General features: G+C 42.2%; 1 protein-coding gene across 1 annotated transcript; it reads left to right on the top strand.

The window, feature by feature from the left end:
• Nucleotides 1-545: 545 nt before the first annotated feature.
• On the top strand, nt 546-11,805 carry C21H3orf49 (chromosome 21 C3orf49 homolog). Its single transcript, XM_025272771.3, is given in 5 exon segments — nt 546-1,246; nt 3,282-3,604; nt 7,491-7,615; nt 10,962-11,075; nt 11,526-11,805. Coding segments are annotated over 5 exon segments (903 nt in total). The 5' UTR covers nt 546-1,121; the 3' UTR covers nt 11,742-11,805.
• Nucleotides 11,806-12,194: the final 389 nt, after the last annotated feature.

Here is a 12,194-nt window from a genome sequence, read left to right as displayed (position 1 = left end):
AGTGTTCTTGCCTGGAGAATCCCAGGGACGGCGGAGCCTGGAGGGCTGCCGTCTATGGGGTCGCACAGAGTCGGACATGACTGAAGCGACTTAGCAGCAGCAGCAACAGCAGCTGGCCCGATGACCTCATCAGGCAGAACTGCTGCAACAAAATCTGCATTTTAACAAGATCCCCAGGTAATTTGTGTACACATGAAAGTTTGAGAGTCCAGCTGCAGATGACTGATGAGTACAAACACAGAAAACAATAATCATTATATCCCCCAACACTTTTCAGTTTTCCTTCTTAGCTTCTAGTTAGTTCAGACTGAAAAACTCAAAGCGCCAGAAGGGGATGGGAATAAACCCTAGTGTCTGCTGCCACCTTGTGGTGAGAAGTTCCAACCCAGCGAGAATTTGCTCTCCTCCAGGAAATAGTGAAGTCGCTCAGTCGTGTCCGACTCTTAGCGACCCCGTGGACAGCAGCCTACCAGGCTCCTCCGTCCATGGGATTTTCTAGGCAAGAGTACTGTAGTGGGGTGCCAGGAAATAAACCAAATGTCAAAAGGGAGGGGTGGGCTCAGCTTTCTCAGCCATGTGTTTTGAGAGATCACTACAAAATAGCCCAAGGGGTGTACTGTGAGAAAGCCAAATAAAAACTGGACAGAGAGCATTCATCAGTTCCACATGAAAGATCTAACAAAAGCTGGGATCATTGGAATTAGTGTTGGTGGTCTCAGTTCTTCCCTCTTTGGAATGCAGACATGCACATTTGAATGTGATAATCAGTTGGTGTGTGATTATTTTATTACCAACCCAAAAGGCAGTGGTTAGACAAGCAGGTCACCTATTCACATCTGCCTTGCCCTGGAGTCTGCAACACGACTGGGAATTTCCCACTGCTCTGTCAACTGCATCATTGATGACCTCTGTAAAGTGGTAAACAGGGCTGGTCCCACAAATGATGTCTGTAACACCTAGAAGGGAATAAGGAAGCACTTTCAAAAATTTTCCTACATACTTTACCCCCAAAGAGCCCAGGAGTTAAAAGCGCCTCGGTCACTGGATGATTTTGTTTTGTACTTTGTGAGCCTAAGAGCTAAAGAAATTAACAACAGCTACTGCAGGTGAGGTTGACGGCAATGGATCACCCTCACCTGTATACTCCACAGCGCTTTAAGGTTGCTTACGAAAGAGCTGGCCAGTACCCAAGATTTCAGCAGCCCAGAAGGAGAAGCGGCTCATTCAAAAGGAAAGGGATTGAAAGGTAGGAGACTGGGACTCATTTTCTTTCTTCAGTGAGATGCTTTGGATTTTGCACTAAACAATATTCACTGTGCTGATTAGAAAAAAGCAGCATGTTTTCAAGCACTGCATTTAGAAATGAAGGCTCCATGTGGATTAGAGGGAGCAGAGACAGCATATATAGACAGCATATATACATTGGATCAGGGAATCTAGTGCCATGATGGAAGCCTCATTTTGTGATCAGAAAAGTCTTCATTGTAATGGGAAAACCTTTCCTTTCTACCTTAACTTGAGATTTAATGTCACATATGATATTAAAATTAGGAGATACTAAGTTGATATTTCAGTCTCACAGTTTTAGACAGCAAATACTATTATTTTGAAAAATCAATAGTGCATTTTTCAAAATAAGTCCATGATCATTGCTCTTTCCATTCCCCTTTCCAGCAATTTGGGCTGTTGTAATGTGTACTAATTATATTTTACCCATGTGCATGGTCTTTAACCTAAAAACTGTCTTATACCTCATATTTCTTGCTAGTGGCAAAACCATTAAGACAAGCATGGAATACTCCAAATGTAATACATTTTAATTTGGAAAGGCAGTGAGATGATTATTTTCCAATTTGGGGAGTATTCTTTCTTACCAGATTCATGACCAATAGCTCAGATAGGTAGAAAAGTGTCGTTTTTATGAGGCCTGAAGTATCAAAGACCAGACTTCTGAACTTCCATGGGCAAAATGAAAATTTGCAGAGATTTCCACTTCCAATAAAAAATAGAGGTTAAAAGGAGAGGCAATACAACCAAATAAATTCACAACCAACCAAGATACTTAAAAGGTTAGGAAAGAAAAGATTCTTTTCATAACAGCAAATCATCTAATTAATTTTTTTATAAATAGATTGGGAATAAGGGTGGGGGATGGGACTAGGAGATGCATTTTGGAGCTTCAGAAACTGCTTAGAGCTGGGCTTTTTACTTGATGGGGGTTGCATGGATGACCTTGGGGGTTCCTGAGCCTCCTACATTGTATTCCCGTGTGTGTGTATTTATGGTAGTAGAAACTGATGGTTTTATTAAAAGTTCTCCTAAGGGTCCATGGGAGATTAGTCCTAGCCCATAAATGATTTTTTATCTCAAAATAGAAGACTGGTTTTTAAAAATCCCTGGAATTTTATGGATATTATTGCTTTGGATTAAAACTAACATCAAAATAGTTCATCAAGGAAGAATATTAGGTAAATAAGGGTATCACGGAACAGGTGATACTCACTTAGCACAGAAGCTAACAGAATAGACTTTGGGGTCAGATTATCTGGGCATAAGTTATTTAAGCTTTCCAAGTTTTAATTTCCTCATTTGTAAAATGGAGATGATAGTAAGAGGATTAAAATATGTAATACATATGAAAGAACTTAGATGAGTGTTTAGCACATAAAAGTCTACTAAGAAATATTACCTATTTTATTACTAAAATGATGAAGATATTATTTATTTGGAATTTTTGAAATATGCATTTATAATTACTTTCTCTAAATCAGTATTCTGCATAAAATGCAGCATTTATAGGACCTTGGAGAATATATTTTTTATTATCTACCTTAGCAGACACTCTCATGTCTCATCACATTTGGAACCACATTTTGAAGTCCAGCAAAAAAAAATCTCAAACTGTGATTGAAATGAGACCACCAATTTGCCAATATGAGGTAATATATTCTAACAGTCACAAACCAAGATTAAAATCTGCATTCTATGCTCCATCAACTAAATTAATCTCTCTGTGTCCCAGCTTACTCATTAGTAAACTGAAGATAATAATATAAACTACCATCTCTGAGGATTAAATGAGATAGTGGCCAGAATGCACTTCTAGAGTTCAGCAACAAAATATCAAGTATTTGCTTTGGCTTTGGATTTGATGCTTGGTCTTCAGTTTTCTTTTTTGGAACTGTATAATTTGTTTACATTTGCAGTTGATTTTCATGATTCCAATGTTTCATTTTTAACTCTTCAATTTCCCTAACACAAATTATTTTTCCTTTGTTCAGATGGCATAAAGCTGTGTCTACCAACTTAATAAAACAAAATGTATTGGTCCCCAGAGAGGAGTCATCCAGTGTTAGTGACATGGAATTTCACAAGAGCCAGCAAAATCAGAAGAAAAATTTGGTGAGGAAAGTGAGGACTGTTTGGGGGAGGATGCTGTCACACACGTACAGAAGCAAGCCAGCAAGTGTCAACAAAGAGGGTGCCCCTAACCACAAGGAAACCCTCCTTCCAAATACACAGAGCCTTCTTCTTAGAATTGTCAAGGAGCTTCCATCGCCCAAGTTATTTACCAAACCAAGAATGAGAAAGCTCTCCCAGAATGGTAATCCAAGTCAACATATGGTCCAGTGTCAAGGCCAAGAGAGAAAATGAAATAGGACAGCTTTTGTTGCTACCCACAGAATAGCATTTCTGTGGAGCTTGTCTGAAATGCAGAAGTTAAGGCCCCCATGCAGGGCTACTGAGTCAGAATCTGCCTTTTAGAAAGATCCCCAGGTGACGTGTATGTGTGTGTGTGTGTGTGTGTGTATATATCTTCAAAAACTCTGAATTAGATTACATTTGAGGTCACTCCCAGTCCAATTAATCAGTGGTCTCATCAGTCTAAAACTACTTTTCATTTAAATATTAGATGTGTACATAGGTGTGTGTGTGTATATATATATGTATATATATACACACACATATATTAGAAAATCAAACCAAAGTGGGATTTTCTGGTTTTGTTTCTGGAGACAGAAGTGAGGCAGATTTTCAAATGGCTGCTTCCAACAGACGAAGGTGTGGTGAGAATTCTATTTTAAAAATGTATGATTGGTAAGTCGTAAAGGAAATTTTATTTTATTATATCTACTTCCCACATACTTTGTGAAGAATTGGCGTTTCAACTGTTGACAGTTTCTTCTGTGACATGGTAATGACGTTTGGTGGGGGGGGGGTCTTGTGAGTGATGACTACTATTTGCATTCTCCTTTTTAAAACTGATAGACTTTTTTGTAGAGCCATTTTAGGTAAACTGGAAAAATTGAGTGGAAAATACAGAAATTTCCTCTATGCCTCCCTCTCCTTACCCCACCCACACAATTTCCTCTATTATGAACTTCTTGCCTTAGTACAGTACACTTGTTAGTTGATGAGCCAATATTAACATATTATTATTAACACTAGTCCATAGATTACATATCACCGACTCGATGGACATGAGTCTGGGTGAACTCCGGGAGTTGGTGATGGACAGGGAGACCTGGCGTGCTGCGGTTCATGGGGTTGCAAAGAGTCGGACACGACTGAGTGGCTGAACTGAACTGAACTGATAGTTTACGCTGGGCTTCCCTGGTGGCTAAGTTGGTAAAGAATCCACCTGCGATGCAGGAGACCCCACCAGTTTGATCCCTAACTTGGAGAAGAAATGGCAATCCACTCCAATATTCTTGCCTGGAGAATCCCATGGACAGAGGAGTCTGGCAGGCTACAGTGCATGGGGTCACAAGAGTTGGACACAACTTAGCGAGTACACAGCCACCAGTTTACATTAGGATTCACTCTTTGCCCCCCACAGTTCCATGGGTTTGAAAAACCCACCATGTAATGTGTCTCTCGTTACAATACCATACAGAAGAGCTTCAGTGCCATAAATACCCTTCGTATGTTTCTAGTGCCCTTTACAGTACAGCATTCAGAAATATAGAGAATACTTGCGTATATGTAGGTGATTCACACGTATCTTCAAATTTTACATCATGATAAGGCTGCACACCTGGTAGATACTTTTTCCAGAAAAAACAAAAACTGATGGCCTCCAGCTGACGCATTACCCTTTCAAACAAACTCTCTCTTCTGGAAAAAAGACAACTAATACAAGCATCCAAGCATCTAGCAATTACCTGGCATAGACTGACCTGCCTGTTTCTGTTGAAAACAGTGGAGAGGGCACAGTCCTCTATGGACGGGGCTGGAGTTGGAGAGTCCAGCAGAAAACAGAGGACCAGAACCTGCTACCATGTCCCACGCGTTGGCTTATTTTTATCATAGCTGAAATAACAAATCTCTACACTAAGATTTCGCCAAGAAACTCGCCCAGCTTTCAGGCTGCAGCTCAAACATTCTGATTCTCAACTGTGGCTGAAAGACAGTTGCTTGTCCCTGTTGATCCTCATTAGACTTTAAAACAAATATGTAGTAAATACTTACTATGTGGCAGCCACGCTGTAAGGGATAGAGCAGCAGACAGTATAGACATGGTTTCCGCCCTCCTTGAGTTACAGAGGGCAAGGAGGGGCTGCAGATATTTATCTCTGATGCAAAGAAAAAGCACAGGCTAGGGTGGGTACACGTCATGGATGCTGACTTTAAGGGAGGGGGCTCGAGAAAGCCTCCCTAAGGAACGGACAACTCAGATGAGACCGAAGGACAACTAGAGTTAGATAAGGAAAAAGTGATGAGAACAGTTTTCCAGGAAGACGGTAGAGTATGTTCAAGTCCCAACGTCAAGAGAGCTCTGGGCATAATTAAGGAATGAAAGTAATCCAGCTAGGGAGAGTCTGCTGAATAAGGTGATGAGGGTGTTTGTAAACCATGTTAAGAAATTTTAACTTTTCCTAAGGGTGATGAGATACTTTCAAGCTGGAGTTGTATATGATTTGAAGGGCATTTTTTAAAGGTGGCTCAGACTGCAGGGTTGGAGAAGGCAATGGCACCCCACTCCGGTACTCTTGCCTGGAAAATCCCATGGACGGAGGAGCCTGGTAGGCCGCAGTCCATGGGGTCGTGAGAAATCGGGCACGACTGAGCAACTTCACTTTCACTTTTCACTTTCATGCAGTGGAGAAGGAAATGGCAACCCACTCCACTGTTCTTGCCTGGAGAATCCCAGGGACGGGGGAGCCTGGTGGGCTGCCATCTATGGGGTCGCACAGAGTCGGACACGACTGAAGTGACTTAGCAGCAGCAGCAGACTGCAGCGTAGAGACTGGATTGGAGGAGGGTAAAATCTGATGCAGGAGGAATGATAAACAGGCTCTTGCATTCATCCAAGGCAAGGGATAATTTTACCTGGGGCTGGTCATGGCAGTTGGGGTGGTGAGGTTGAAGAGAATGTTCACTGGCAGGAGGTGCAAGATTTGGGCAAGAGCTGACAGTGGAGGGTGGGGGAGAAAGGAGCGTCCCCCTGGGTTGAGCATCCGCTTTGAATTTAGAGCCACCAGTCCCGGAGCTGAGGAGCCATGGTTCCTCAATGCAGTTATCAAGTGGCCTGAAGCAGATTAAATTGATTTTAGGTGCTGTGCATAGCATGAAAACACTGAAACATAGACCACGCTGCACACCCCGCTTTTCCCAGTACCTTTTTGAACCCTTTCACTACATCAAGGAAAAAGTCTCATCTCCTTCCCTTTTTCTATCTTAATAAAAAAGGGAGCAGCCTCAAGTTTGCTGCCTTCTGTTGGCAATAACATGATTTTGGTTTTACCATACTAGTCTCAGTGTCTACATTTATGATACTGGTTTTTGATTTATGACAGTGTTTTAAGTTTCCTTAAGTATGTTTATTGTGTTAAGAACTGATTTTGTTTTAATGAGGATGCTTTTTTCCCCTTATCTTTTGGCTGTGCCACATAGCCTGTGGGATCTTAGTTCCCTGACCAGGGATAGAACCCGAACCGCCTGCATTGGCAGCGAGGGCTCATAACACTGGACCACCAGAGAAGTCCCAAGAACTGAGCTGCCAGAGAACAATATTAAGGACTCCAGGATTCACAGGGCTCCTAGTATGTGGGAAAAACTGTTAAGATGGTATGTGAATGACTGAGGCTTGAGATACTTTGCTGCAGAGTACGCTTAAACTTGTCTTCAGTCAACAGCAAGTAGTCGTTGGATTGTCTTCTATGTTAGAGGGTACTTTTTCTAATTCCACAAGAGTTACAGGGAAAAACAGCAGAGGGCAAAAGTGAGGTCTCAAAGACAGTTATCAACCACCTTGTCAAGATGGGTTGGTGACTATGGAGGTCATGACCACAAGAAAAGGCCAAGTGTTCGAGAGAAAGTGTGAGATTCAGCAAAGCAAGTCCATTTTCAATTTTAACCCCGAAGAAAAAAAGCCACTGACATCGCATGTGATGCTTGCTTTTCAGGAGACTTTCTAATAGAAAGCATATGTTTATTATTGTGATCCTTCACGATTGTCTGTTTTTCTCCCCCTCACTCCCTCTAAGCAACTACACAACTTGACGTTGTCGAAGCAGAGACAGAGGCGATAACCCAAGGAAATACACTCCTCTGAGCCAGGAGAACCGCCAAGCGTGTATCTGTGACATCACTTCCTTCAGGAATGCAAAAGGTAAAATGCTAAAACAAACTTGCGTCTAAAGACTTACACGGAAGTCAACGTTCAGGGCTGTTGTAAAAACCAAGTTCTCTCCCATTTAAAGCTGCCCTTTGTGTCTCCACTCCTAGCATTCAGGGCACAAGAAGTGGACTTGCTAGGTCTGATTACTCTACTTCTGAGCTCGAATGGTTCAGCTTCGGCTATAATTTGGGCAACAGTAGGGGTTGCAGCTTTAGATTGACTTGGTCAGCTGTTCAAATATCAAGTCGGTATATTAGCATCTGGCATATCATGCATGCTCTGTGGAGAGGTATTCTCCAGGCCAACCCCACAGAATTTCCGCAAGGATGCAAACATTTGTCCCAAACAGTAGCCATTAGTGTGTGTACTTTTAAGCCTTTGCATATGGCTGGTTGTTGTTCAGTCCCTCAGTCGTGTCCGACTCTTTACAAGCCTATGGACTGCAGCATGCCAGGCTCCTCTGTCCTTCACTGTCTCTGGGAGATTGCTCAAATTTATGTCATTGAGTCCATGATGCTACATAACCATCTCATCCTGTGTTACTCCCTCTCCTTTTGCCTTCAGTCTTTCCCAGCTAATGTGGCAGTATAACTGAGGAACTGAATTTTAAATTTCATTTCAATTGAAATTAAAATACAAATAGAATGTGTGTACAGTATAGACAGTGCAGCACTTGATGATCCAGGACACTCCAACCCAAAGCTTGTACTTATCTGTATTTAGATCAAGTTTGTGCCTAAATTGCCCATGCTATTTTTTAATAGAATCTGAAGTATTGTTTCTTCTGACATAATAAGCATTTATTAAAGCTGACTATGTTCCAAACCCTCTTCTAAGTGCTTTAAAAATATCAACTCAGATATTCCTTACAACAGCCCTGTAAAGTAGATAGCAATAGGTTACTACAATAAGTAGGATATTATTTTAGGGATGGCAATGAGAGGTTAAGTAATTGGCCCAGATAATCGGAAAAGCCGGGCTTCAAACCCAGGAAGATTTGACTCTACGAGTGCTTACTCCTAATCACTATGCTGTTCCTGCTGTGCTCAGTCGTGTTGACTTTTTCCGACCCCTTGAACTATAGCCCGCCAGGCTCTTTTGTCCATGGAATTCTCCAGGCAAGAATACTGGAGTGGGTTGTCATTTCCTTCTTCAGGTACTGTTCTCAACCCAGGGATTGAACCCAGGTCTCCTGTGTTTCTGCATTGAAGGCAGACTCTTTACTGCTGTGAAGAGTAAAGCCCTGGGAAGCCCACTAATTACTATGCTAGGTTCTAATTGTACTGTCTATTATGGTAGCCACGGAGAAGGCAATGGCACTCCACTCCAGTACTCTTGCCTGGAAAATCCCATGGACGGAGGAGCCTGGTGGGCTGCAGTCCATGGGGTCGCTGAGAGTCGGACACGACTGAGCGACTTCCCTTTCACTTTTCACTTTCATGCACTGGAGAAGGAAATGGCAACCCACTCCAGTGTTCTTGCCTGGAGAATCCCAGGGACGGGGGAGCCTGGTGGGCTGCCGTCTATGGGGTCGCACAGAGTCGGACACGACTGAAGTGACTTAGCAGCTTAGCAGCATTATGGTAGCCAATAGTCACATGTGACTATTTACATTAATTAAAACTAAATAAAAAGAACAGTCCATTCCCTTCACTGCACTAGCTACATTTCATGTGCTCAGTTAACACGTATGGCCCGTGGCTATGGTATTTGACAGCACAGATAAAGAACACTTCCATTTTTGTGGGAAGTTCTATTAAACAGCGCTGCTCGAGTGCGCTGCCAGAGTGTACCAGGGTTAGTTTTGATTTTTGCCTCTTGAGTGCTAGGTTCATATTTATCATATTCCTAATATGTGCTCGGCAGTTTCTACATTTGGGGGCTATAAAGGTGACCCAATGGCCCTTGTCCTGTTTCCATGGAACTTATAGTTTGATGGAGGAGATGGACATTAAACCATGGAACTGTTAGCTCTCAGAACGTTCTCATATATTTGAATCAGTTGTCCATGTTTCGAAATTAGAATCGTTTAAACAAAAGTCTGGATTTTCAACTTCCTTTTGAAAAATAAGAGGATTTGGCAACATGGAGCCTGCAGCTCCTCCAGCAACAGCAGAGCTACCCACAGGCCACCCCCTTTGCAGGAGGCCCGTTCTCTCCAGTCCATGCCAGACCAACTGAGCCTGTTTCTCAAAACCTGCCTGACCCTTCAAGACATTTGACTTTTTAATAATGGTATTCAATACACAGAAATAACTTAAGTAATTACCAAGCTAGTGCTTAGTAGAAAAAAAAACAACACAAAACACTGGGCTTTATGAGAGAGAAACAAGAGGAGTTGTGCTCTGGTTAGATTGGGGAAAGTTCTGCAAGTGACACGGGAGCCAGGGTGAGCTGGCAGGGCTTCCCAGATAAAGAATCTGCCTGCCAATGCAGGAGATGCAAGTTCCATCCCTGGGTCGGGAAGAACCCCTGGAGGAGGAACAGCAACCCACTCCAGTATTTTTGCCTGGGAAATCCCAAGGACAGAGGAGCCTGGCGGGCTATAGCCCACGGGGTCACAAAAGAGTCAGACATAATTGAGTGACTGAGCATGCCTGCAGGAGCCGGCAGGGCAGAGTTTCCACAGACTCATTTGTAAACTCGAGCAAAGGGCAAGACCCACATGTGACTGCACATCCCACTTGTGTAGGTCTCACAGTAGTCCTCATGGTAATTACTAAACACAAGGGGAAGGAAGAGTGGACCTAGTCAGACTAAAAAGGCCATATTAGCCAGGAGCCACGACCTAGGAATGAGTTTTAATAGCACAGGTACTTGTAACCAGCAAGCCAGGGACCATGGGAAGGGTATCAGGCATGCAATGAAAAGAACCCAGAGCTTTCTTTTTTATGTTTGGAAACATGTCTGCCATGAAAATAAGGAAACCTGCAGAAAAGAGACCAGATTAGCAACTGGATCCAGTGATAATGAGCTTTCTGGGGCACTCGTCTACAACAGCTCCACACTCTGGCTGTGCTCAGCGGCTACAGAGGCAATTTCTTCTTCTTCCCCTTACAAATGACCTGCTTTTTTTCCTGACACTGTATATTCTTTCCGAACCAGACAATCTCATTTCTCTGCACCCTATAGATCTCTTCAAAGGGAGCTCTGGGCACAAAGGAGATGCATGGGGCGTGGAGAATAATTGAATACAGCCTCCAATCCAATGTTGTTATGTGGCAAATATTCAGTTTAAAAGAGGATGTCGCAAGGGTAAGAGTGTTCACTGAAGCACCGTCACAGAAATAATGGTGGCACTTCTTAATCTGATGTGTTTTTTACATTTTTATGATAGGTTCCATATTCATCAAAAAAGAGACCACACTTTCCAGTATTTAAAAGAAAGAAGCACAGCATGGAAAACATTCTCAGGAAATCAGATTTGACAGTGGCAAAGCTTCAAATGCAGGTAGTGGACAAAGGTTTTTACTTTGTGTTTCAAAAGCATCAGAGGCCTGGGCTCAACTGAACGCACAGCCCTGCTAGACAGCGTGGCTGTGGGACGAACTAATGATTAGCATGAAGGCATCCTGTTAGTGGGGGGCATTTGAGAGTGGCTACAGGATCGCTGAGGGCGCTGAGGATGATGCTGTGTGCCTACTAAATGTTAAAGTGAATTCAATTAAAATGAAGGCACACACACACAAGGGTTTGAGAAGAAATGAGACCATCTTTAGCACTGGGTGGTAAATGCATGTTTTCAAGCTCTGTTTGCTATGACTTGAATTAGAATAATACTTTGGGACTTGCAGACATCCACCAGTTCCTGAACTCATCCCTCAGGAAAAACAGCTCTCCCTTGGGTGTGGACAAGGCTTTCTAACACATGGCTTCGTTTCTTTGTTCTGGGCTGTTATAGGTGGATGACCTCATAGAAACAGTGACAGATAAATCCATGAAGTTATTGGCCCAAAGACATGCTGAACTTCAACACTCTGAGTTTCTAGGGGATGAAGTTCTTAAGTCTTCCAAGCAGTTCCAGAGGATGTCCAAGCGAACCATGAGAAAGTATAAACTGAAAAATGTATGTTTCCCATACCTGGTGCTGCTTCTGATTCTGTTTCTGATGGCATAAAAGTTATGTTCATAGGGATTCTTATCTTTTGGTACATAATCCTGAATAAATTTCTCTTAATCAATTGGAGGGGTGAGTTTAAAAATATTCTGCCCAACAGTCCATATAAAAATATTTTGCCCAATAGTCCTTTTACAAAAATTGATTTTTAATTCTGAGTCAATATAAGCAATTTTTTGCTTCATAATTTTTACTAATAATGGAAAATAGAAATATTTACCAGGGCACACCAATTCTACAAAGAAATTTCTTCCATGATTTGCCAGATGAAATTATAGGAAGCACTTAAAGGTATTTTGACACTTTCACTGTGACTACTATTGAGCTAACTTTAAACCTTTGTTTTTAAAGAGAAGAGTTCTTATTAAAATTAGAAAAATGTAACATTATTAAGATATGATTCATGCAAAGTGTCATGCTTCTGAACTAAAATGAATGGATAAGGGTGGAACC

This window comes from Bubalus bubalis, chromosome 21 (genome assembly GCF_019923935.1).
Source record: "Bubalus bubalis isolate 160015118507 breed Murrah chromosome 21, NDDB_SH_1, whole genome shotgun sequence".
Classification (NCBI taxonomy): Eukaryota; Metazoa; Chordata; class Mammalia; order Artiodactyla; family Bovidae; genus Bubalus; species Bubalus bubalis.
This window is presented reverse-complemented; position numbering and strand designations above follow the sequence as displayed.